General features: G+C 39.1%; 2 protein-coding genes and 1 non-coding gene across 6 annotated transcripts; 1 reads left to right on the forward strand and 2 right to left on the reverse strand.

Annotated features, from left to right (window-relative positions):
* Window positions 1-560: 560 nt before the first annotated feature.
* On the reverse strand, window positions 561-26,076 carry LOC120079710 (Transducin/WD40 repeat-like superfamily protein). Of its 4 annotated transcripts, none has more exons than XM_039034037.2 (10): window positions 25,714-26,076; window positions 25,490-25,620; window positions 24,719-24,801; window positions 23,406-23,657; window positions 22,931-23,003; window positions 16,369-16,449; window positions 16,209-16,290; window positions 2,703-2,803; window positions 1,420-1,510; window positions 561-894 (listed from the first exon to the last, which is right to left on the reverse strand). In XM_039034037.2, the coding sequence occupies exons 1-9, from the start codon at window positions 25,846-25,848 to the stop codon at window positions 1,456-1,458; spliced, it is 993 nt and encodes a 330-aa protein (XP_038889965.1). In that variant the 5' UTR covers window positions 25,849-26,076; the 3' UTR covers window positions 561-894; window positions 1,420-1,455. The 4 variants fall into 4 exon arrangements, with proteins under 4 accessions (XP_038889965.1, XP_038889964.1, XP_090171036.1 ...); XM_039034036.2 differs by having other exon boundaries at window positions 16,369-16,452; XM_090314910.1 differs by lacking the exon at window positions 1,420-1,510.
* LOC120079712 (uncharacterized) lies at window positions 20,172-21,174 on the reverse strand. The gene is made up of 2 exons (XM_039034039.2): window positions 20,483-21,174; window positions 20,172-20,338 (listed from the first exon to the last, which is right to left on the reverse strand). The coding sequence occupies exons 1-2, from the start codon at window positions 21,035-21,037 to the stop codon at window positions 20,219-20,221; spliced, it is 675 nt and encodes a 224-aa protein (XP_038889967.1). The 5' UTR covers window positions 21,038-21,174; the 3' UTR covers window positions 20,172-20,218.
* TRNAW-CCA (transfer RNA tryptophan (anticodon CCA)) lies at window positions 25,923-25,994 on the forward strand. Its single transcript has one exon. It is a non-coding gene; the product is annotated as a tRNA-Trp (tRNA).
* Window positions 26,077-26,289: the final 213 nt, after the last annotated feature.

Raw genomic sequence — 26,289 nt, forward strand, 5'->3', positions numbered from 1 at the left:
TATAGTTGAAGATGATTGTCGAAGACTACAAAGATGGTTGTCAGAGTTGGTCATGGGAGTTTGTTGTCAGAGGTAGTTGTCAGAGTCCGAAATTGGTTGTCAAAGTTGGCCACATGAAGGTGGTCATTGGAGTTGAGTTACCAAAATTGTCATCAGAGGTGGCTACCAAAACCCAGAATTGGTCGTTGAAGTTGGCCATTGGAGTTGTCGTTGGAGGTGGTTGCTAAAGTCCAGAATTGGTCGTTGAAGTTAGTCGTCGAAGTTGTCATTGAAGGTAGTTGTCGAAACTCAGAGTTAGTTCCCAGAATGTAGCAATGATAGTTGTTGACAGTGGCCGATGGATGGAGCTATTGAAAACACTGAAAGAAGGGAAAATTTGGATGAGTTGGAGTGAGTTGGTAAAATATACCAACTCAACTCATGTTAGTGAGCCAAACAACCCCTAATAAAGATTCCAATTTAGGAAGCATTCAATTCAACATAAATATTAGAAAACTCAAACTCACATTTTCTTTTCCTTTTACTTCTCAAACCAGGTAGATATTAAAGAAAATTTCAAATTTTACATTCAAAAGCTTGGCTTTTCATCTTTTTTACTCAAATCAAATATTTCATCAAACATTTTTAAAATATATACATATAGAAGAACTAGTATAACATGTAAAATGATCCCACACTACAAATAAATTCCATATGGAGAGAAGGGATGTAGATATCGAGCATAGCTCACTTGGTTTAGACATATTCTTTAATTCGAACCCCCACATGTTAAACTAAAAACAAAAAAATATGGCACGACATCAAACGCTGCATTGAAGCTCTTGACTTTGGGTCTGTATCAATTCACTTAGTTGGAAGATGGAGTAATACATAACTATTCAGCTTCCTTTCCATCTGAAAAAATTTGACAAATTGTTGTATCTTTTGTTTAAATACATCATCAATTTTTATCCCAAGTCCATGACCTAAAGTTTCTTGTTAAAAACACACAAACGTCGAGGGCCTAAAATTAAACATTTCAAATTTCTACAAACTAAAGCAAAATAAATAGGAAATTTTACGGACCAAAAACATTGGACAATTTGTAAAAATCACCTCTAAAGTATGATGATAATTGCAATTATGCCCTTAAATTTTCAATGATGAAATTGAGCCCTTAAACTTATAAAAGTGTTAAAATTGAACACTCAAACTTACATATAATTATAGAAATTGTAACAATTATATAAATTTAAAGGGTTTAATTTTTGTCATTTGGAAGTCTAATTTCTATAACTGTTATAAGTTTGAGGATTCAATTTTTACAATTGAAAGTTTGAGGGTAATCGCAATCTTCCAAGAGTAATTTTGCAATTTGCCCAAAAAATTTAAAAATACCCTTCTTATTTTAAAGCTGAAAAAATATGGATAATTTATTACCCTTAGTGGGAAACAAGGCATGGTAGGAAGGTTGAGTTATCCAGTGGAAGAGTCCATTACATTATGTAAGAACACTTGAGGAGGATCTTCTCTGTTGTATAAATATGAGATGGGAACATAAAATTAACACCAAAAATAATAAATAATAAATAAAAAGAACAAAACATGTAAAGAAACCAAAAAAAAAAAATATATAAGTTTTGCAAGAGTATAAAAAGAATCTAAAGTTAACAGAGGTTCTAAGAAAAGGGCAAAGGAAAAAAACATACACGGAATGCATATGAATACGAAATTTTCTAATCTTATGGGAGTTAGATACTTTTTTTTTTGTCCAAATTATACTTTTGTCTTTATAAGTAATTTTAATGTTGGTAAACCCCTTATCATTTTAAACAAAGTATTGACGTGGCAAGCAATAAATGGAAGGACTGCATATTAGAGTATCTAAAATTTTCTGGCATATACATATGTACCAAACTCTCTTTGATAATCATTCTATATTTTATTTTATGATTTTAAAACTTTAGACACTACTTCCACTCATATATTTAATGGTGAGAAAGCAAATTTTTAACATAAAACTAAAAATGAAATTGTTATTAGACACAAATTCAAGGTTTTCACATTTTTGGTCTGGGGGGGGGTGGTGGTTGTTCACATTTAACTTATGACTTTAATCCCAAAGTTTTACAGAACAATCCCATTTGGTCCCAACGTTTTTTCCTTCTTTCTTTTCTTTAATTGGTCACTAAACATTTTCTTTATTAATTTTAGGGTAAAATACATTTTTGTCCATGAAATTTGAATTTAGTTTCTCTTTAGTTCAACTCACTTTTGGTCTTTGAACTTCGAAATTGGTTTCTAAATGGTACTCAACTAGAATTGACATTAGTTGACTAAACAGAAACATGACATGACTATTAACTTATCCTAACTAAATTTTGTTGACATGTATTTTTAAATGAGTTAATTTTTGTTCTTTTTTTTTAAAAAATATATATACCTAGAGACTAATTAAAAATCATTTTCTAACCTCATGGCCAATTAGAAATAAAATTCAAATCTCTGGACACTAAATATGTCATTTTTGAAACCTGTAGGACGACCTAGAAACTAAATCAAAATTTTAAAGACAAAAAATGTTTGTTTTGGAAACCTGGAGACCAAATTTCAAGCAACAAAAGTATATTTTATCCTTAAATGGAAGCAGAAAAACGTCTATGCAATGGAGATTGGAGAGGAACAACGTATAAGAGATGAAAGAGTATGAATAGAAAGTGAACCTTTCTTTAGCTTCTTGGTACGTACAACTTGAAGCAACAGCCAGAAGTTCCCCTGTGCAGTTGTAAGATAAAGAAGCCACACTATTTGGAAATCTAGGCAACTAAAACAAAATAGAAGAAGGTCAGCTCACCAGCTATGTTCGCAACAGCCACATGAAAATCAAAAACTACAAAATGCATATGTATTCAATCAACAACAGTCAAACATTTGCACCTCAGATTTTGGTTCAATTCGATGGGAAGATTGTATCCGTTGAAAATAGGGTTTTTACCCTAGGGGTATTTTTGTAATTGTCTCTCACCCTAGGGTTCTCTACTGAAAATAGGGTTTTTACCTTAGGGGTATTTTTGTAAGTTCCCCTGTGTGTTGGTTTCTCTCTTTTCTTATTTTCATCATGGTATCAGAGCAAGGGGACGAAACCTTAGCCATTATGGAAGAGAACCATCCACAGTCGCCTTCAGCTGGTGGATCTTCGAGTTTTGATATGAAAACTGCTATTCGGGCCGTTGTGAAGGAGTGTTTTCAAGCTGCCTTACCAAAATTAATTTCTGCCGTCCAGTTGCAGTCAACAGAGAGCCGCCTCACCTAACGGAATCCAGCCGATGTTCACGCCGCACACGGAAAGATCTGAAGAATATGCAGACACAGCCGATCTGCCTCGTCTCGTGCTGCCGTCGACTGATCCGGCTCAGATCGGGTATGTCCGTAGCAACCCCTCAGATCCATCGCGAGGCGGATCAAATCTGGCTTCGATCGGGGACGTTCGCGTCCGCAGCAACCCCTTGGCAGACAGAATCCCTTCGTCCGCGTCCGATCGTGCCTTCGACCTGCAAACACTCGACGGACAGGCTGGGCTTGCACCTCGATGGACAGACTCACAACCCTCTCGATTTGTGCCGACTGGTTTCGCGTCGGCGTGCCCTAGGGTTTCCGCTTCAGATCCGGCGAACCCACCCATCCGGCAAAGAGATCTGGACCTTTCCAATTCTGCCCTAGGCGCGTTCGACCAGCAGCAGACCGGTAGCCACCTCGAGCAGCACAGCCGGCCGAGATCCCCATACCTGCCGGCGACCATCTTCCCGCCGGCGACATGTGTTCAGTCAACAATGGCAGCCCAGTTTCCAGTCGCTTGTAGTTCGGTCCATTACTCAGACGATGTGAGACAACGGTTGGCCTCTCTGCACCAGCAGATTTCAGATCTGGATACAATGCTTGGCACAAATCCCCAACAACCTATTTGTTCAGAGAATCCAGTAAACTCGTTCTCTATTTTGCCCAATACAACTTACTGTTGGAAATAGGGTTTTTAACTTAGGGGCATTTATGTAATTGTGTAAGACCCCTAGGGCTTCCTACTGTCTATTTATACAGTAAGTCTCTGTGTATTTAGTGTATCAGTTTTAATAAGAAAATAATTTATATCGTGGTTTTTCTCCCTGCACTAGGATTTCCATGTAATCCTGTTGTTTTTCTCTTCCCTATTCTCTTTTTTAACATGGTATCAGAGCGCGGTGACGAAAACTTAGTCGTTATGGAAGAGAATCAACCTCAATCCTCCTCTGTTGATGGGTCTTCAAGTTTGACATGAGAACGGCAATCCGAGCAACGGTAAAGGAATATTTTCAAGATGCCCTATCGGAATTAATATCTGTCGTTCAGGTACAATCCTTGGAAAACGTCCTCAGCCAACCGGGTATCACCATTCCGAAACAAGTTAGAATCCGATCAGACCTGGAGCCGACCGTGAGGAACCATCGATTCACGATTGGAGCTATCACGATCATGGCAGAGTCGACGATCTCGGACGTGAAGAACAGGCTGGCTGCAAGGAGGTGTTGACCGTCGATCGGAACTATCAGGGCAGAGGGAGCAACATTGGGGGCGAGGAGCAGAAGGGTGATGATCAGATTAGGGTTAGTACCGGTCTGGAGCAAACCGGACTGGTTCGGGTTGAACCAAGGCAGACCAGCCAAACCCGATATTTTGATTTTAATTCCGACCCGAGGCTGTTCCGACCCGAGAATGCAGTGTTTCATTCCGACTCACGATCCTTTCATTTCAACCTGCGATCCGACCCACAACCTGAAAGCTTATCTATCCAGTTTTTTGCACCAGCCAATCCACTTTCAGCCCATCCAGCCCGACCCAGTGATCCGGTTTCCTTCAACATCCGATTCGATGGTTTTTTCACATCCAACAACCGAGGCTCGAGCAACCAGCACCTGTTCCGATAAATTGTGGTTCAGCTCGTTACCCCGACAATGTGAGACAACGATTGGCTTACCTGCAACAGCAGATTTCTGATCTGGATACGATGTTCGGTGCAAATTCTCAACCGGTTTATTTAGAAAATCCGGTAAACTCATTACCTATAGTGCCTAACGTTTCCTACTTATCTGGTTCGATGGGTAATTCTGCAGGATTTATCGTTGGAGAAAAATTAAATGGCCAAAACTATTTTTCTTAGTTTCAATCGATCCGGATGGCCTTGAAGGGTGCCACAAATTTGGATATTTGACAGGGGAAATTCCAAAGTCGGCCCCAGGTGATCCACAAAAACGAATTTGGAAAGGAGAAGATTCGTTGCTACGGTCTGTCTTGGTGAACAGTATGGAACCTCAGATAGGAAGACCGCTATTGTATGCGACCACAGCCAAGCATATCTGGGAGGCGGCGCAAGATCTATATTCTAAACGACAGAATACCTCTCGGCTATATACACTCCATAAACAGGTTCATGAATCCAAACAAGGGTCTATGGATGTTACCTCTTATTTTAACAAACTGTTGATGCTATGGCAGGAAATGGACTTGTGTAGAGAAATTGTCTGGAATTGTCCACAGGATGGGGCCCAATATTTGAAGATTGAGAAAGCAGATCGTGTTTATGTGTTTTTGGCTGGATTAAATCCAAAGTTTGATGGGGTTCGTAGTCGGATCTTGGGCCAGCGTCCGATTCCTTCACTTCGAGAAGTCTGTTCTGAAATACGGCTGGAAGATCGATCGTGTACCATGAATAATACCACCTCAACTACTGATGCAGCTGCTTTCGTTGCCAAGCCGTCCAGTATTGATGGTGATAAGAAACCTCCTCCCGTTTGTGAACATTGTAAAAAGCTTTGGCATACGAAGGATCAATGTTGGAAATTACACGGGAAGCCCCCAAATAGCAGATGACGACAGTCTCACAAAAAATCTAATACTAGTCATGCCCTGGCAAGTGATTCAGTAGATGACCAAACTCAGAAGAAATCTCCTGGTGACGATAAACACAGTTCAAGTACCGTTGGGGTTAGTGCAATTGCACAGTCTGGTAATTTCCCTTCTTTTGGCCTAATTAGTGTGAATGGTAAGAAACCATGGATTGTGGATTCAGGGGCTACTAATCATCTTACGAGTTCCTCAGAGTTATTTATGTCATATAATTCGAGTGCTGGTAATGAGAGGATTCGAATTGCAGACGGGTCTTTTGCCCTTGTTGCAGGAAAAGGCAATATCTCTCCGTTTCATGGTTTAATTCTACGTGATAACTTACATGTGCCTAAAATATCATATAATGTGTTATCTGTCAGTAAACTAACAAGAGATTTGAGGTGTAAGGCGATTTTCTCACCTGATTCAGTTTTATTTCAGGACCTGAAATCAGGGATGACGATTGGCACTACCCGACACGATAGAGGACTCTACTTCCTTTCTGACGAGGCTTCCTCTAGGAATGATCACCAATCGGGGTTTATGTCTTTAAGTTTCTCTGTTTCTGAAAATGATGTTATGTTATGGCATTTTCGCTTAGGACATCCGAATTTTCAATATATGAAATATTTATTTCCTCATTTATTTCGTAATGCTAGTGCTTCTTTTAATTGTGATGTTTGTATTCGTGTCAAGCGACATCGTGTTTCTTTTCATTCTCAGCCTTATAAACCTTCGAGTCCTTTTTCTCTTGTTCATAGTGATGTATGGGGTCCCTCACCGGTTACTACTTCCACGGGAAAACGGTGGTTTGTCACGTTTATAGATGATCACACCGGTCTCACCTGGGTTTTCCTGCTCACTAATAAATCTGAAGTGTCCTCTGTTTTCCAACAGTTTTACACAACTATCGAAACTTAATTTAACACAAAGATTGGGATTTTAAGAAGTGATAATGGGCGAGAATTCTTTAATGCCTCTTTCAGAGAATTTCTCGACTCTAAAGGTATTGTTCACCAGAGTTCATGTGCTTACACTCCATAACAAAATGGAGTAGCTGAGCGTAAAAATCTGCATCTAGTAGAAGTAGCCCGATTTCTTATGTTATCCGCCACCCTTCCGTCATACCTCTGAGGAGATGCAGTTCTTACTGCTGCTCACCTCATTAATCAGATGCCCTCTCGTATTCTTAATCTTCATACCCCTTTAGAGTTGCTTAAAGAGTCTTTTCCTACTACTCGGTTGATCTCTGATGTTTCTCTTCGAGTTTTTGGTTGTGTTGCTTTTGTTCACTCCCATGGTCCAAACCGCACGAAATTTTCTCCTCGTGCTCAGAAGTGTGTCTTTGTTGGATATCCACTCCATCAACGTGGATATAAGTGCTATCACCCGTCATCTCGAAAGTACTATGTCTCTATGGATGTCACCTTTCTCGAGGATCAGTCGTTCTTTCCCGTTAGTCATCTTCAGGGGGAGAACATAAATGAAGAAGAGACTAACTGGTCCTCTTATGCTATTCCTTTAGAGTCAGCGCCTATTCAAACCTTGTCTAAACCTAATCTTGATCATGATAGTCTGGTTCTTCCTACCAATCAAGTTCCTTGGAAAACGTACTACAGAAAGAATCTCAGGAAGGAAGTAGTGTCACCTATTGAACCAGAACTTCTGGCTCCAGTGCAGGAGTCAGACCTGTCATCAGGGCCAGGTACGTATATTCCTAATAATGTTGATTTATGTATGGAGAATGATGAAGGCAGGCATGACACGGGGGAAGGAAGCAGTGATACTAAGAGAGTGATAGGAAGGGAAACTGTAGAGGATGGAATGATCGAAGTTACGGAGGATGAAATAGTCCGTGCTAATGATGATGTGGAAGATACTACTAAAGTTTCTGATACACAGATAGTAAATCATGGTGAGAAGCCTGAAGAGGTGAAAGAACGTGATGCGTCACTTGATCTTCCTATAGTCCTGAGGAAAGGTACCCGTTCATGTACTAAATATCCTATGCATAGTTACATTACATATAGTAATCTGACATTCGAGTTCAAGGCTTTTACTACTAGCTTGGACACTGAAGTGGTTCCAGATAACATAAGTGTTGCAATGAAAAAACCAGAATGGCGATCTGTTGTTATGGAAGAAATAAGAGCTCTGGAGAATAAAACTAGGGAACCGGTGACTTTGCCTGAAGGGCACAAAACAGTAGGATGTAAATGGGTGTTTACTATAAAGTACAAGTCAGATGGGACGATTGACCGGTACAAGGCTAGACTTGTTGCAAGAGGTTTCACCCAAACATATGGAGTGGATTATTCTGAGACGTTTTCACCTGTGGCTAAACTTAACACAATCTGAGTGCTTCTGTCAATAGTTGTGAATAAAGATTGGCCCCTACACCAACTTGATGTTAAAAATGCATTTTTGAACGGGGAACTTGAGGAGGAAGTCTATATGAGTCCCCCTCCCGGGTTCGAGAGTCAATTTAAAAATAAAGTGTGTAGATTGAGGAAATCACTATACGAACTAAAACAGTCTCCAAGGGCCTGGTTCGACAGGTTCACGACGTTTGTGAAAGCACAGGAATATGTTCAAGGACATTCCGATCACACTCTTTTTGTAAGAAGATCAACATCAGGAAAAATTGTTGTTCTTATTGTCTATGTTGATGATATTGTTTTATCTGGGGATGATGATGTAGAAGTCACAAGACTAAAAACAGAGATGGCTAGAGAGTTTGAAATTAAAGACCTCGAGAAGCTAAGATACTTTCTGGGAATGGATGTGGCTCGCTCAAAAGATGGTATATCAGTTTCTCAACGAAAATATATACTGGACTTGCTAAAGGAAACAGGTATGACTGGGTGTAAACCTGTTGACACGCCAGTAGAATACAATGCGAAAATCGGTGATAAGAATGATGGAATTCCTGTTAATAAAGAAAGGTATCAACGGTTAGTTGGGAAGTTGATATACTTGTCTCACACAAGATCAGATATTTCTTATGCAGTAAGTGTTGTGAGTCAGTTCATGCAAGCTCCTTGTGAGGATCATATGATAGCAGTTGAACATATTCTTCGGTATCTGAAAGGAACTCCTGGTAAAGGTCTAATGGTCAGGAAAACCGATAAACGATCTGTTGAAGCTTACACTGATTCTGACTGGGCAGGGTCTGTTGTTGACAGAAGATCTATGTAGATATTGTACGTTTGTCTGGGGAAATCTAGTCACCTGGAGAAGTAAAAAATAAGGAGTTGTTGCTAGAAGTAGTGCTGAGGCAGAGTATCGGGCCATGAGTCTAGGGATTTGTGAAGAAATCTGGTTAAAGAAAGTATTATCAGATCTCCAACAAGATAATGAGCTTCCAATGAAATTATTTTGTGATAATAAAGTTGTCATCAGTATTGCAAACAACCCAGTTCAACATGACAGAACTAAACACATGGAGATAGAAAGACACTACATTAAGGAGAGGTTGGACAGTGGAAACATATGCATCCCTTATATTCCTTCGAATCAACAAGTTGCTGATGTACTTACAAAAGGGTTATTGAGACAAAATTCTAATTATTGTGTAAGCAAGTTGGGGCTTGTTGATATCTATACACCAACGAGGGGGAGTGTTGGAAATATGGTTTTTAACCTAGGGGCATGTATGTAATTGTGTAAGACCCCTAGGGCTTCTTACTGTCTATTTATACAGTGAGTCCTTGTGTATTTAGTGTATCAGTTTTAATAAGAAAAGACTTTATATCGTGGTTTTTCTCCCTACACTAGAGTTTCCACGTAATCCTGTTGTTTTTCTCTTCCCTATTCTCTTTTTTAACACTTACTTAACTGGTTCAATGGGAAATTCTGCAGGACTTTTGGTTGGAGAAAAACTAAATGGGGAGAATTATTTGTTATGGTCCCAGCGATTAGAATGGCCCTAAAAGGAAGGCACAAATTCGGGTATCTGACAGGAGAAATTCCGAAACTTATCCCAGGTGATCCTCAAGAAAGAATCTGGAAAGGGGAGGATTCTCTATTACGGTCTGTTCTTATCAATAGTATGGAGTCCCAGATTGGCCGACCCTTACTGTATGCAGCAACTGCTAGAGATATCTGGGAGGCAGCCAGGGACTTGTACTCGAAACGACAGAACGCATCCCAGTTGTACACGTTACACAAACAGGTCCATGAATGCAAGCAAGGGATCATGGACGTTACTTCCTACTTCAATAAACTATCAGTGTTTTGGCAAGAGAGGGATCTTTGTCGGGAGATTGTCTGGAACTGCACACAGGATAGGGCGCAGTATTTGAAACTTGAAGAGGCAAATCGGGTTTGTGTTTTTGGCTGGATTAAACCCAAAATTTGACAATGTTCGAAGTCGCATATTGGGTCAACGACCTACCCCGTCTCTTAGAGAGGTGTGTTCAAAGGTTCGACTAGAAGAAGATCGATCACAGGCTATGAACAATCCTGTGGCAGCCTCCATTGATGCATCAGCCTTTGTTTCAAAGGCGTCCAGTTCCGACAATGATAAAAAGCTCACACCTGTTTGTGAGCATTGTAAGAAGCCGTGGCATACGAAGGACCAATGTTGGAAGTTGCACAGCAGGCCCCCAAACAGTAAGAGACGACAGTCACATGACAGATCAAACTTCGGGCGTGCTCTTGTAAGTGATTCAGTTACTGAGAATACCGATAGTAAGACCAATTTGAATGCTGTTGGGGTGAGTGTCATTGCTCAATCAGGTACATTCCCATCTTTTGGCCTTATTAGCATTAATGGCAAGAAACCCTTGATCGTAGATTCAGGGGCCACAGATCATCTCACTAGTTCTTCAGAGTTGTTTGTTTCTTACTGTCCGAGTGCGGGAAATGAACGTATCAGAATTGCAGACGGGTCTTTTGCCCCAGTTGCAGGGAAAGGGAATACCTCCCCGTTTGATGGTTTAGTATTACGTGATACACTTCATGTGTCTAAAATCTCATATAATCTTTTATCGGTCAGTAAAATTACAAGAGATCTGAACTGTAAGGCTATTTTCTCACCAGATTCTGTTGTGTTTCAAGATCAGAAGTCGGGGATGACGATTGGCACTGCCCGGCATGATAAGGGGCTCTACTTTCTTTCTTACGATGCTTCTTCTAAGGAGGATCATAGAACTGGTTTTATGTCTTTAAAGTTTTCTACTTCCGAAAATGACTTTAAGTTATGGCATTATCGTTTAGGACATCCGAACTTTCAATATATGAAATATTTATTTTCGTATTTATTCCGCAATATTAATATAACGTCTCTAAATTGTGATGTATGTATTTGTGCCAAACAAAGTCGTATTCCGTTTCGTTCTCAACCTTATAAGTCGTCCAGTCCCTTCTCTCTCATTCATAGTGATGTCTGGGGACCATCACCGACTACTACCTCCACTAGTAAACGTTGGTTCGTCACCTTCATAGACGACCACACACGCCTCACTTGGGTGTTCTTACTTGCTGATAAGTTTGAGGTGTTTTCTACCTTTAAACAATTTTATACCATGATTGAAACCCAGTTCCATGTCAAGATTGGAATTTTGAGGAGTGATAATAGACGAGAGTTCTTTAACACCTCTTTCCATGACTTTCTTGTGTCTAAAGGAATTGTCCACCAGAGCTCGTGTGCTTATACTCCCCAACAAAATGGAGTAGCCGAGCGTAAAAATCGCCATCTGGTGGAGGTTGCCCGTCTTTAATGTTGTCTGCCACTCTTCCGTCCTACCTGTGGGGGGATGCCATTCTTACAGCGGCTCAACTCATCAACCGTATGCCTTCTCGTGTTCTTGACTTTCATAATCCCTTGGACCTTTTCAAAGAATCCTTTCCGACTGCTCGCCTGATTTCTGATGTACCCCTCCGTGTCTTCGGCTGTGTCGCGTTTGTCCACTCCCATGGCCCAAATCGCACAAAATTCCACCCTCGTGCTCAAAAATGTGTTTTTGTTGGGTACCCTCTTCACCAATGTGGGTATAAATGCTATCATCCGTCCTCTCGAAAATATTTTGTCTCCATGGACATTACTTTCATTGAAGACCAACCTTTCTTCCCCGTTAGTCATCTTCAGGGGAAGAGCTTAAGTGAAGAGCCTAACTGGTCTACCTATGATATTCCCTTAGGGGATTCCACCCTGATTCCTTCTCCTAGTTCTGAAAAAGCCTATCCTGTCCTCCCTACTAACCAGATTCCTTGGATAACCTACTATAGAAAGAATCGTAGAAAGGAAGAGTTGCCACCTGTTGATCAGCCGACTCCGGTCCATGAATCAGACCCTGTATCTGGTTCAAGTAAGTGTATTCCTGAAACTAATGATGATGATATATGTATGGAGACTGACAACTGCAGGGAAGATAAGGAAGGTGGAGGTGGAGGTGGCAATACTGAATATGTGATAGATGAGGAAACAGTTGAGAGTAATAACAGTAAAGGGAAAAGTCCTGTTGGTGACAAAGAAGTGGAAGATACTACTGAAACCCTTGATTTACAGGTGACTAGTCATGCTGAGAAACCAAGAGAGGTGGAAAATCATGATGCCTCTCTCGATCTTCCAATAGCACTAAGGAAAGGTACTTGTTCATACGCAAAGTATTCTATGCACAGCTACATGACATATAATAATTTGTCTCCCGAATTTAAAGCTTTCACTACTAGCTTGGACACTATCACGGTCCCAAGCAGTATTCGTGAAGCAATGGAGAACTCTAAATGGAAAATGGTTGTTATGGAAGAAATGAAGGTGCTTGAGAAAAATGGTACATGGGAACAGGTGCTTTACCTGAAGGGCACAAGACAATTGGATGCAAATGGGTATTCACCGTAAAATACAAATCAGATGGGACGATTGATCGATATAAGGCCAGACTGGTTGCTAAAGGTTTCACCCAGACTTACGGAGTTGATTACTCTGAAACGTTCTCTCCCGTAGCCAAACTCAACCCTATTCGGGTTTTGTTGCCAATTGCTGTAAACAAAGATTGGCCACTACATCAGTTGGACGTTAAAAATGTGTTCCTTAATGGAGAACTTGAAGAGGAAGTCTATATGAGCCCTCTTCCTGGATTCGAGAGTCAGTTCAAGCACAGAGTTTGCAGACTGAAAAAATCCTTATATGGACTGAAACAATCCCCAAGGGCTTGGTTTGATAGGTTCACCACATTTGTTAAAGCACAGGGATACAACCAAGGGCACTCAGATCATACACTATTTACGAACGGTCCGATTCCGAGAAGATTGTCGTCCTCATAGTGTATGTTGATGATATTGTTCTGTTCGGCAATGATGAGAATGAAATTATGAGGCTTAAAACGAGAATGGCCAGAGAAATTGAGATTAAAGACCTTGGTAAGCTGAGATACTTCCTGGGAATAGAGGTGGCCCGATCAAGAGAAGGTATTTCAGTATCGCAAAGGAAATATACACTCGACTTGCTCAAAGAAACAGGCATGACTGGGTGTAAACCTACTGACACACCCGTGGAGTATAATGCAAAACTTGGTGTTACAAACAACGGAGTTCCCGTTAGCAAGGAAAGGTACCAAAGGTTGGTTGGGAAGTTGATCTACCTATCCCATACAAGACCAGATATTTCATATGCAGTAAGCGTGGTAAGCCAGTTTATGCAAGCTCCTTACGAGGAACATATGAATGCAGTTGAGCGTATTCTTCGGTACTTGAAGGGGACCCCTGGTAAGGGGTCTAATGTTCAGGAAGTCTGAAAAAAGGTCTATTGAAGCATACACAGATTCTGATTGGGCAGGCTCTGTTGTTGATAAAAAGTCGACCTCTGGATATTGCACCTTTGTCTAGGGTAACCTTGTCACCTGGCGAATAAGAAACAGGGAGTGGTGGCTAGGAGTAGTGCTGAAGTTGAGTATAGGGCAATGAGTTTAGGGATATGTGAAGAAATCTGGTTAAATAAGGTGCTGATTGATCTTTACCAAGACGGGGATCTTCCAATGAAGTTGTTTTGTGATAATAAAGCTGCAATAAGCATCGCAAACAACCCAGTCCAGCATGACAAAACAAAACATGTAGAGATCGACAGACACTTCATTAAAGAAAGATTGGATAATGGGATCATTTGCATTCCCTATATCCCCTCAAATCAACAAGTGGTAGATGTTCTCACCAAGGGGCTACTGAGACCTAACTTTGACTGTTGTCTTAGCAAGTTGGGTCTTATTGATATTTATGCACCAACTTGAGGGGGAGCGTTGAAAATAGGGTTTTTACCCTAGGGGTATTTTTGTAATTATCTTTCACCCTAGGGCTCTCTACTGTCTATTTATTCACCCTGTTCTCTTGTATTCAGCGTATCAATTAAAAATAATAAGAAAATATCTGTATCGTGGTTTTTCTCCCTGTTCTAGGGTTTTCACGTAAACTGTGTGTTGGTTTCTTTCCTTTCTTATTTTCATCAGTATCCCACAAACTAATATTGTCCTTCCAACGAGGATATGCATGCTAAACAAATGGATTGTAGTAGGAGAAGCCACAAACCAAACCCCCCACCCACCCAAAAAAAAAAAGAAAGAAAATAATTTCCTACTATTAATCCTCTAGATGCTCTGCCTCTAATTTAAAGAAATGAAAAAAGTGGGCCAAACACAACCACAAAATATAAGATCCTTTATAGTACACTTGACAAAATATACCAATTTAGTCCAAGAAAGATCCTATTCATCTTTGCAATTCTAATCCTCCACAAAGAAGAGAAAAAAGAACATGTCAACGAGGGAGAAGAAGACAATAAATGAAGGTACAAAGACTTTAAAGAAAAAATTTATGAAGGTGAGAGCCCAGAAAGTCCTTACCGTTGGAATAAAGAACCAAATAACATATCTCAATGTCTCAATCATGAAAGGTGCTTAACGAAAAAGACCTTGACCTAGAACTAATAACTGAGGTCACGAGGGAGTTTTTTCAAGTGAGGTCCATATAGTAATGAAGCACAAAGTTCAAACAAGAGGACTTATTTGAAGCCAAATAACTACCTATAATCGAAGTCTACAACTATCATTTGTGAAAAAGTTGATAAAGGATAGAAAGCTTGAAAGAAAAAAGGGAAAAAGATAGATCGCCTCCCAAGGGCTTTAAAGGTGAGGACAAGTTAAACAAAAAACCCAACCATTGGGGTCAGTCTTATGCTTGCTCACAGCTACCTGATGTCATAAGACTTGAAATTCTAAAGGGAACCACAACCACACAACCATTTCAAGAGAAGGGCAGATTTCTTGGTATCTAAGTTCTCGATCCTCAGACCACCCTCCGAGGTTTCAACCCTCTAATTAACTAAACACGACCTATTTCTTTCCTCAATTTATTCCCACAAAAAGATCCAACTTTTTATCATTATTATTATTATTTTTTTTTTTTGGTCAACGGTTTTTAATCACGAGGGACAAGATGGATAAACAATCAAAGACGTGAAAGAAAAATATTTATTGAGATGAACACATTAAATCGCCACATCCTTTCCATTCTCCAAGGATTTGTAGAATTCCACACAGTCAAAAATGCTCACAGTCGGTAATACATCGCATACTGGTTGCTTCTACTAAACCGTGTCCAATCTTGTTTCCATATTTATATTAGCAGCAATTCATAATCTATCATAAGGATAGAATTAGGAAGAGAACTAGAGTTCAAAGGCATACTATAGATAGAGTGGGTTCAAAGAATGAAAGTAAACATTGGTTCAGCTGGTTTAGGCTTGAGTGATCTTAAGAAGGGAGAGACCATCCAAGTACCTCGAGTCCTCAAGTTACTTGGGTTATCATATAGTTAATTTATATTTAATACTATTCTAGTTGTTTTGATTCTATCGCAATCACACTGCTCTATACTGAAAGGAAAGAAACTGTTGATGCATTCAACCAAAAGATACAAACATAGAACTTTGCTAGTAACTATGGCCTACGGATTGTTGAAGTGGACCTTGGTTGGAACTTGGAAGAATTGATGGCTGCTGCCTGACTACCATTACCATACCTAAGGGCAAAGGGCATCTATCAATGAATCCTCCTTGTTGATTACTGACATCAGGGAACTTGAGATTAACCATTTTAAGGATGAATGTTCAATATGATTGCAAAAGACTTCTAACTACCATACTCACTAAGATGAAGTTTCTACCATTAAAATCATCAAAACCAAACTTACAATACTTATTCTCAACTGTGTGTTTCAAGGTCATCAATCTATATGCCATACTGAAGAAGAGCATGCAATATTAGAATAAAAAATACCTTTAACAATGAGATAAATGTACTAAATCAAGCAGATGATACCTCAAGTATTCTTCTCTTTCTTTGGAAATCCCATATGCTAACAAAGCCTGTATTATCACCCGTAGCAAAGGCACCATGATGTCTAAATAAAAATAGAATATTAGAATAATGTGAAAAAATATTTTACCCAGCTGAACGGTAAAGAAATTATAATGCATACATTGGATTAAACACAATATCATTCACCGACTCCAAATGGTTTCTTCCGGCTTTTGACTTTGGGTGACACCTGAAAATATATCTGCTTCAAAGAATGAAAGGAACATGTGTAAGAATAATGCACCCCGAAAATGATTGCACAAGCCAAATAATGATTGAAGAAAATCCTAAAATCCTGAATATCTTTCTTTGCCACTTGGAAAATAATACAGAAAGGAATAGAAAGAAGAAGACAAACAAATGCCAAGTTCATCATGAAAACTTGAAAAGTAAAGCTATGTTTCTGTAAGAGAGATCTCTAAGTACAACTCTCCTGCAGCCAAATAAAGAACTTGGATTTCATTAAGGTTAAGTAAAGGTAAGCTAATTGGAGGGCATTCCTAGCATCCTAGGGCAGAGATGTCTAATCTTTTGACATTATAAGATTGTATTGAAATAGAGAAGGGAATAAGAAGAAGAAAACACACTGTTTACGTGGAAAAATCCTAAATCAGGGAGAAAAAACCACGATATAAGAGATATTATTATTCTTCTACACTTACAATGTGCCACAGACCCAAATATAAATAGACAAAGGCAAACCCTAAAATAGTAGAGAATTACGAAAGGACTAAAACGCCCTTAGGGCAAAATACAACACTTTCAACACTCCCCCTCAAGTTGGGGCGTAAATATCAATGAGACCCAACTTGTTAACACAAGTGTCAAAGCTTTGCCTAAGTAATCCTTTGGTGAGAATGTCAGCAACCTGTTGATTTGAAGGAATGTAGGGAATACAAATACTGCCACTATCTAGTTTTTCCTTAATGAAGTGTCTATCAATCTCCACATGTTTAGTCCTATCGTGTTGCACCGGGTTGTTAGTTATACTTATAGCTGTCTTGTTATTACAGTAGAGTTTCATTGGAGCATCATATCTTGGTGAAGGTCAGACAAGACTTTCTTCAACCATATCTCCTCGCATATGCCCAGACTCATAGTCCTGTATTCCGCTTCAGTACTGCTTCTCGCAACAACACCTTGTTTTTTACTCCGCCAAGTGACAAGATTACCCCACACAAAGGTACAATACCCCGAAGTTGACTTCCTATCTGTAACAGATCTTGCCCAATCTGAGTCAGTGTAAGCCTCAATGTATCTCCTATCATGTTTCCTGAACGTTAGGCCCTTTCCTGGAGTGGATTTCAAATACCTTAGTATCCGAGTGACAGCCTCCATATGTTTCTTGTAGGGAGCCTGCATAAACTAACTAACCATACTAACAGCATAGGATATATATGGTCTAGTATGAGATAAGTAAATCAAATTTTCCAATAGATGCTGATATCTCTCTTTATTAATAGGAACTCTATCGACAGAATCTCCCAACTTAGCATTGACTTCAACGGGAGTATCAATGGGTTTACATCCAGTCATCCCTGTTTCCCTCAATAGATCTAAAGTATATTTTTGTTGAGAAACAAATATTACTTCTCTCGATCTTGCTACTTCCATTCCAAGAAAATATCTCAAATTCCCTAGGTCTTTAATCTCAAACTCATCTAGCATTTTCCACTTTAGTTTGACAATCTCAGCATCATCGTCTCCTGACAAAATGATATCATCAACATATACAATTAAAACTGCCACCTTCCCAAATGCTAACTTCTTTGTAAATAAGGTATGATCAGAATGCCCCTGAATGAACCCTTGAGACTTAACAAAAGTAGTGAACCTGTCAAACCAAGCTCTCGGAAACTGCTTAATCCATATAGGGATTTTTTGAGTTTACAAACTTGATGATCAAACTGAGCTTCGAATCCAGGAGGAGGGCTCATATAAACCTTTTCTTCTAACTCACCATTTAAGAACGCATTCTTCATATCAAGTTGATGAAAAGGCCAGTCTTTGTTAATGGCCACTGAGAGAAGAACTCGAATCGTATTTAGTTTTGCCACTAAAGAGAAAGTTTCCAAGTAATCAATCCCATACGTCTCGGTAAACCCCTTAACAACCAGTCTGCCTTTGTATCTATCAAGAGTTCCATCAGATTTGTACTTAACAGTGAATACCCATTTACACCTAACGGTTTTATGCCCTCTCGAAAGAGCTACACGGTCCCAAGTTTTATTAGTCTCCAGAGCTCTTATCTCTTCCATAACAGCAGCCTTCCATTCAGGAATTTCCATGGCCATATGCACATCGGTTGGTATTATTACAGTGTCCAGGTTAGTAGTGAAAGCCTTAAACCCAGAAGACAAGTTACTATACAAAAAGAAGCTATGCATGGAATACTTGGTGCATGACCTAACCCCTTTCCGTAGAGCAATGGGTATGTCAAGGGTAGCATCATATTCTCCTGTTTTTCTTGATTTCTCATTAGCACTGGACTGGTGATCATACTTGCTTAGTTGTGGCAAGTCCTTACTCTCCCGAGTATCCCCTAACGACTCATGACTACCTGCAGTCTCGACTTTGCCTAGAACAACCTCATTAGTTTCATCATTTTCAACTATATTGCCTTCAACACAATCATCATTACCATCAGAAGCAGTATCAAGAACAAAAGTACCTTAGCTTGAGCTGGTGCCGGTTCCAAGTCATGGACCGTATCCGATGGAGCAATAGAAGGTGCTATTTCCTTTCTAAGATTCTTCCTGGAGTATGTTTTCTGGGGCACTTGTTTCGTAGGAAAGATCGTGTCATTTGTGGGAAAGACAGGATCATTTGGGGGGAGGACAGGATCAGGAAGAAAGTCCATAGGAATAGAATACGTGGACGAGTTAGTCTCTTCACTAGTATTCTCCTCCTGAAGAGGACTAACGGGAAAGAAAGGTTTATCTTCAAGAAACGTCACGTCCATAGATACAAAGTATTTTCTTGAGGAAGGATGAAAGCATTTATAGCCCTGCTGGTGAAAATGATACCCAACCGGATAAAGACGCACTTTTGAGCGCGAGGAGCAAACTTAGTTTGGTGTGGACCATGGCTATGGACAAAGATTGTACACCCAAACACTCGAAGAGGGACATCCGGAATGAGATGCGTGGATACGTAGGACTCCTTGAAACATTCAAGAGGTGTTTGGAACTTGAGAACACGGGAGGGCATCCGATTGATGAGATGGGTTGCAGTTAGAACAACATCCCCCATAAATAAGAAAGAAGGGATGCAGGGAGCATGAGGGACCGGGCAACTTCAATGAGATGACAATTTTTTCATTCAGCCACCCCATTCTGTTGGGGAGTATAAGCACACAAATTTTGATGGACAATACCCTTCGAAGTTAATAACTCACGAAGGGTGTTATTGACAAACTCCCTCTATCTTGGTATTAAACTACATTTCAACTGTAGTATAGAACTGTTGGAAAACAAATGTTACTTCCAACTTGTCTGTGAGAAGAAACACCCATGTAAGACGGGTGTGATCATCAATAAACGTTACAAATCAATGCTTGTCAAACAACATAGTAATGTTTGAAGGACCCCAAACATCACTATGAATCAAATGGAAAGGCTGGGAAGGTTTGTACGACTGAGAAGGATAGGTAACTCGGTGCTGTTTTGCACGTACACACACATCACAAGATAAAGCAGAAACATCCACACTATGAAATAAATGGGAAAACAAATATTTCATATATTGAAAATTTGGATGACCAAGACGGAAATGCCATAACAAATAATCTTTTTCAAATGTTGTAAAAGAAGATAACAAACTAGTACTAGAAAAACGCCTAGAGACAACATCGTCAGAAAGGAAATAGAGACCCCTACCATGCCGAGCAGTGCCAATCGTCGTCTCCGAGCTCAAGTCCTGAAACAAAACAGTATCTTGTGAGGAAATAGTTCTACAATTTAAATCCCTAGTTATTTTGCTGATAGACAATAAGTTGTAAGAAATTTTCGGAACGTGCAACATATTCTATAAGACCAACCCCTGGAAGGGAGACAGATGACCTTTTCCTGTGACAAGAGCAAAGGAATCATCTGCAATTCAAATTTTCTCATTACCAGCACTCGTAGAATATAAGAGAAATCAATTAGATGAACCAGTTAAATGATCTGTTGCTCCTGAGTCCAATATCCATGATTCTTTTCCCTCAATAAGAAAACTAAATGATTGAGAGGTACCTGATTGGACAATAGTACCGACCCCAACAGTACCAGGTCAGTCTGGTTAGCCACCTGAGACTGCGATGCAACATCAATGGAATCACTCACAAGGGCTCGGCCAGATTTTGACTTGTCATTCGAAAGACGACATTTGCCATTCGGCGGTCGACCATGTAGCTTCCAACATTGATCCTTCGTGTGCCACGATTTTTTGCAATGTTCACATATTGGAGGAGATTTACTATTCTGCTTATCACCATCAACCCCGAACGATTTTGCACCAAAAGCAGCAGAATCAATAGGATTGGGACTGGGATTGTTCGTGGCACTTGATCTATCTTCCTCCAACCGGACTTCCAAACAGACTTCCATGAGAGAAGGGACCGGTCTATGTCCCAGTATCCGACTATGTACTGCATTGAATTTGGTGTTCAGACCAGCAAGAAAGTCGTAAACACGATCGATTTCCTCCAGTTTTGAATACTGTACTAGGCAATCCCAGACAATTTCCCGACACAGGTCCATCTCCCGCCATATTAAGTACAGCTTGTTAAAATAAGATGTAGCGCCCATGGTCCCTTGTTTGCATTCATGGACCTATTTCCGCAAGGTGTATAACCGTGATGCATTCTGCCGCCTAGAGTATAACTTCTAAACAGCATCCCAAATGTCTCGAGTAGTCGCAGCATACAGAAGAGGTTTGCCTATTTGTGATTCCATACTATTAATCAACACCGAGCAAAGCAAGGAGTCTTCTCCTTTCCAAACACGCTCTTGAGGATCACTTGGTCTCAGTCTCGATATCTCACCTGTTAGATACCCAAATTTGTGACGCCTTTCGAAGGCCATCTTAATTGACTGAGACCAGGAGAAGTAGTTCTGGCCATTCAATTTCTCCCATGCAATACAACCTATAGAATTTCCCACAGATTCAGAAAAAATATTTGTTGTAGGTAAAGTAGGGAAAGCATTTACCGGATTTTCAGAGTACATCGGTAGATGTGAGGACAACTCTGGATTAACTAAGTTCGACTGAAGTTTTGTGGAAGTCCCGAGGGTTGCCCTAAGTGCTGCAATCTGCTGTTGAAGATTATTGAATTACTGCTAAACCACCATTGGAGTAAGATTCACCGAACCTGTAGCATTAAGATTAACCGGAGGAGACTGTACAAGACTGGTTGTTGCTAAAACAGTTGGTTGTTGTCCGCTGTGGAATGATGACAACTCCCCCATCTCAACAAAGCACCATCGATCGCCCATGTTCGTCCAATTGAGGTGGCCAGTGCTCGGCAGATTAAGGCTAGGAACCGGCAACTGCCTAGTGGCAATTTCGGACAAAACCAGCATTGTGGAGGTCGATCTCGTGGCAGTTGAAGCAGGCCAATGAGTTGGCTGGTGCGAACGGCTGAGGGACTCGTCTATGGGACTGGCACAGACAAATTCGACTGGAGCAGATGGGTTCGGCCAGTGCAACAGAATCGGCTGTTGCGAACTGGTATGGAACGGATCGATGTTGCTCATTGGCAGCAGCTGTTGCGGCGGCACCATCTAACTAGGTAACGCCGGCGACTGGAGCGACTGGAGAAGTTGCTGCATCATCTAACCAAAGAGGAATGGAAGGGTTGTCCGGAGATAACGGTCAATAGCCACATGTACGGCAAAAGCGTGGATGTCCTCGACAGCGGCTTCACTTGTTTCAACAATGGAATCACCGACTGCTTTCGTTGGTGTAGGCTAAGGACCCTGCGACGGATTTTCACCAACGACAGCTAGGGTTTCTTCACCATGCTCTGATACTATATAGAAATAGAGAAGGGAAGAAGAAGAAAACACACAGTTTACGTAGAAAACCCTAGGTTAGGGAGAAAAAACCATGATATAAGAGATATTATTATTCTTCTACACTTACAATGTACCACAGACCCAAATATAAATAGACTAAGGCAAACCCTAAAATAGTAGAGAATTACAAAAGGACTAAAACGCCCTTAGGGCAAAATACAACACTTTTCAACAGATTGATTGAACAGTTTCTCAATGAAAACTTCTAATTCCAATTAAACATTTAGGTGGTCCTAAAATACTAATAACATATTAATTTCTGATGCCATATATCGTTCCATCAAGTGGTACTCCAATGACATTAGAGACTTGCACTTATAGAAATTCAAATAGTGATCAGGGAAAAGAAAAAAGAAAAAGAAAAAGAAAAACAGCGACAAAACTCCAAATAGGTGTCTACAGTATCCAGAAAATACTTCCAAACAAGTTCTAAGTTTTGTCATATGACTGAATGCAACTGAACCAGATGCCAGAATATTACTGTAGTACCCCAGAAGGATATGATAGAGCTTTTAAGCTATATATTAACTTGAGCTAGTTAAAATTTTATTTTAAGTAATTAGCATCCACATCTAAAGGTAGAGAAAGCAAAAGCTTCTGAGTTATGTGTACTATGATAAAAACCTAATGTCATCTGTTTGGTCCAGACAAGTAATATCCAAAGCTACACATCCATCTACTGATCCAACCGCAACTCCTGCAACAATAGTATCTGGAGGTGGTCAATACAATTCAAGCAAAGATTGTCTTGATGTTATATAGTTTTAACAAAAAGTAAATATTACTAGAAAAAATAAAGGAAAGAAAGAGGAGTATCCTTCAAAGATCAAAATATTAGCCAAAAATCATCCGGAAGAAACTGCAAATACATTTATCTAAAAGAAGCAATCTAGCCCCATAATCCACGTTTTCAAAATAACATTAACACAAAAAGGGTCCCCTTGTCTTCTAGTTTGTATGGACTATTATGTCTCTTTGGACTTTGCAAATTAGCCTCTTTTCTTTATATCAATGAAAAGTATTGTTTCCTTTTCAAAAAAAAAATCAATACAAAAAGGATCGGTGATATATTTATAACATGCCAAGTAACATAACCTACCTTCACTATAAGGAACTGAGCTAACACAAGCGACTGGAACTTTCATATAAGAATCTTTCAGTTGAATTGATTTCTCTAGGTTCCGTAAGTCCAGTAAATATACACATGCTCTAGAAGCCACATTTAAATTAAATCCAGATAGAGACATGGATACCACATCTGAACCCATATTTCTCACAAATGAAAGAGACTTTTCTTTACGTGTGTCCCACAACTGTATCTTTCCATCCAAACCCGCTGTTACTATTTGGCCTACAAAAATAGAGTAGATTTTGTTGTTCAACAACAAAGTTGCAAAAGGTCAAAAGACTACCAACGCAGATTATACATACCCAACCATCGTAGACATATTGCAGGATTTTTTTAAAACAAAAAACGACGGTTTTCATTAAGAAAATAAAAAGAGACTAATGCTTAAAGATACAAATACCAAATTTAAAAAAAAACAAAAACAAAAACAAAAACAAAACAAAACAAAACAAAACACAAAACACAAAAACCAGAAAACCTCAGTATCAAAGAAATAACAATAATGACAGCACTAAATAGGAAAGATGAAGGGATCCTAGCTGCAATAGATATCCTGAATGGAGTAACCAGCAAACTTCTTAGATAAAGAACACCACGAAGAAGATTTCAAATGGGCCGATTCAAATCTGACAAGATTGGAACAAGATCCTACATGACCATTTGCAAGCCTTTGTAGATAAAGATCCTATATGATTGTTACGATATGGCTATAAGCCCATAACAATCTTTTCAAATAAAAGAAAATAATATGTATGATAGTCAATTAACTTGGTTACTTGCGGCAGAGTACACACTGCTATTGTCTTCAAAATATTTGGGATTTTTTTATGTCGGATCTGTTTCTGTAGAATATCTAAGCAAAAAATAATCTAGCAAAATCTACCAGCATCAATACAGCAGAAAAGAAAGAAAACGGCTTAAAAATAAACCATTGGGGTCATCCAAAGAAAGAGAAAAGATGGCAAACAAACTGAAGGTTCAGTGTATGTCCTGCATTAACCAACGTAACAGAAAAACTGTAGTCTGTGATTACATGTTAAAGAAAAGAAAAGAAAAGATCGAATAATGATACTTAACTACACATTTGCACTCCAATATAAAGTTTGCTAACTCTTAAACAGTGCCCAATGAGACTCAAGGTTCAACAAGTTCCAAAGGAAAATATAATCCGTTCATTAAAGTGTGCTAAAAGCAAAATATAATTTAAAACATTTTCAATAATTTACCAAAAAGAATCTAATGTCTACAAACAATTAAGTTATATCAAGTGATAAAGAGCTTACACGTTCGATCAGAATATCTGATATGGGTTACACTATCATCGTGCTTTCCAACGGTCTCAACTATCCCTGATTGTAATTCATAGCTAGAAAAATTTTACTGAAAGCCATTAGCACCTATGCTCAAAGTATCCAACCATCACATTATGCTGCTAATATACAACAGAAGTTTTTTTGGCCAAAAAGAAAGGTAAAAAGAAGAACAAGGAAAATTTTCAAGTTAATTCCCAGGCAGGTTATGAATAGCATTGGAAATAATTTTTTAAGAACCAAAAATAAAGTCAGCACCTAAAATACTAACAATTTTTCTGTTTTTGTCATAGACTCATAATATAATACATTTTTAATATTAAACAAATAAAATATATATGGAATGAGAAAATAGACTGAACCAAAATTTGACTACCAATAAGGAATGAGACAAAAAGAGGAAAAAGAAACTGCTGCATTTACAATTTCTGCGCAGCAAATAGTAAAGAATTTAACTCGATCCTAAACATCTTAAACTACTCACTTTTAAATTCAAAGATTTGCCTTGTCCAATCTAATTAAATGGCCAGCAAAACAACTAATATTATACTGCACGATTCCAAGATAGCCTTTTCTTCTTGTTAACCTTACCCCACAAGATTACCGTATCATTTTTTTTTTTCCTCTTTTTTATTGATTAATCAGCAAAATTGCTTAAAAATACAACATCCGAATATCATAGATACACTGATATTTAAGCCAGTGGGATTTAACATTAAAAAATTTGATATGCAAATTCCAAACCTTCTTATGCAGCCATCAGAACCAGCGCTGAAAGCTAATGATTCATCCTGGAAGCAACAATCCAGCAGCGCAGCTTCAGATGAAGCTTCAAGTCTTAGTATAGACTTATCAACATCGTACAAACGAAGAATCTATCCCAAAAGAAACAAAACCCTAAAACATCAATAAGAATGAACAAAAAAGAAGGGGCAGAAGTTTTCAAAAAGCTTCCAACAAACACTTACAGAATCCCAGGAAGAAATTAGGAGATTGTTCGAATGGGGCGCAAATTCAAGTTTGGAAATGGAATCTTGGATCGGAATTTCAAAATTCAGTAAAACCCTGTTGGATTCCATGCCGAGAGATCGAGCCCAGACCATCAAAAGAGGCGGGAACCGAAGAAATCGAAGAAATTTTGAGTAGTGAAAACGATTTTATGAAAGAACAATTAAGTGGATCCGTGGCGCAATGGTAGCGCGTCTGACTCCAGATCAGAAGGTTGCGTGTTCGATTCACGTCGGGTTCAAATCCCATTTTTTTCTTCGAATTTTTCATCTCTTTGTATTTGAATCTTCATTTCAACAACTGATACTAGTCGATCAATTCTTAATTTTCAAGTGGAGAATGCTGACGTTCTTTATTTTTCTTTTTTTCTTTTTTTTTTTTCTAAAAAACAAGTTCAGCCTTAAATATTTTCTAAAAATAATAATATTGATTTATTCTAAAATTGTTAAAATCATTTTAAAATATTTACGTCATATTTGGAGTTACTTTTAACATATTTTTAATAATCCAAGATTAATTTTCAATATATTAAAATT

The sequence above is a fragment of the Benincasa hispida genome, chromosome 6 (genome assembly GCF_027475165.1).
Source record: "Benincasa hispida cultivar pf3 chromosome 6, pf3_genome.v1.1, whole genome shotgun sequence".
Taxonomy (NCBI): domain Eukaryota; kingdom Viridiplantae; phylum Streptophyta; class Magnoliopsida; order Cucurbitales; family Cucurbitaceae; genus Benincasa; species Benincasa hispida.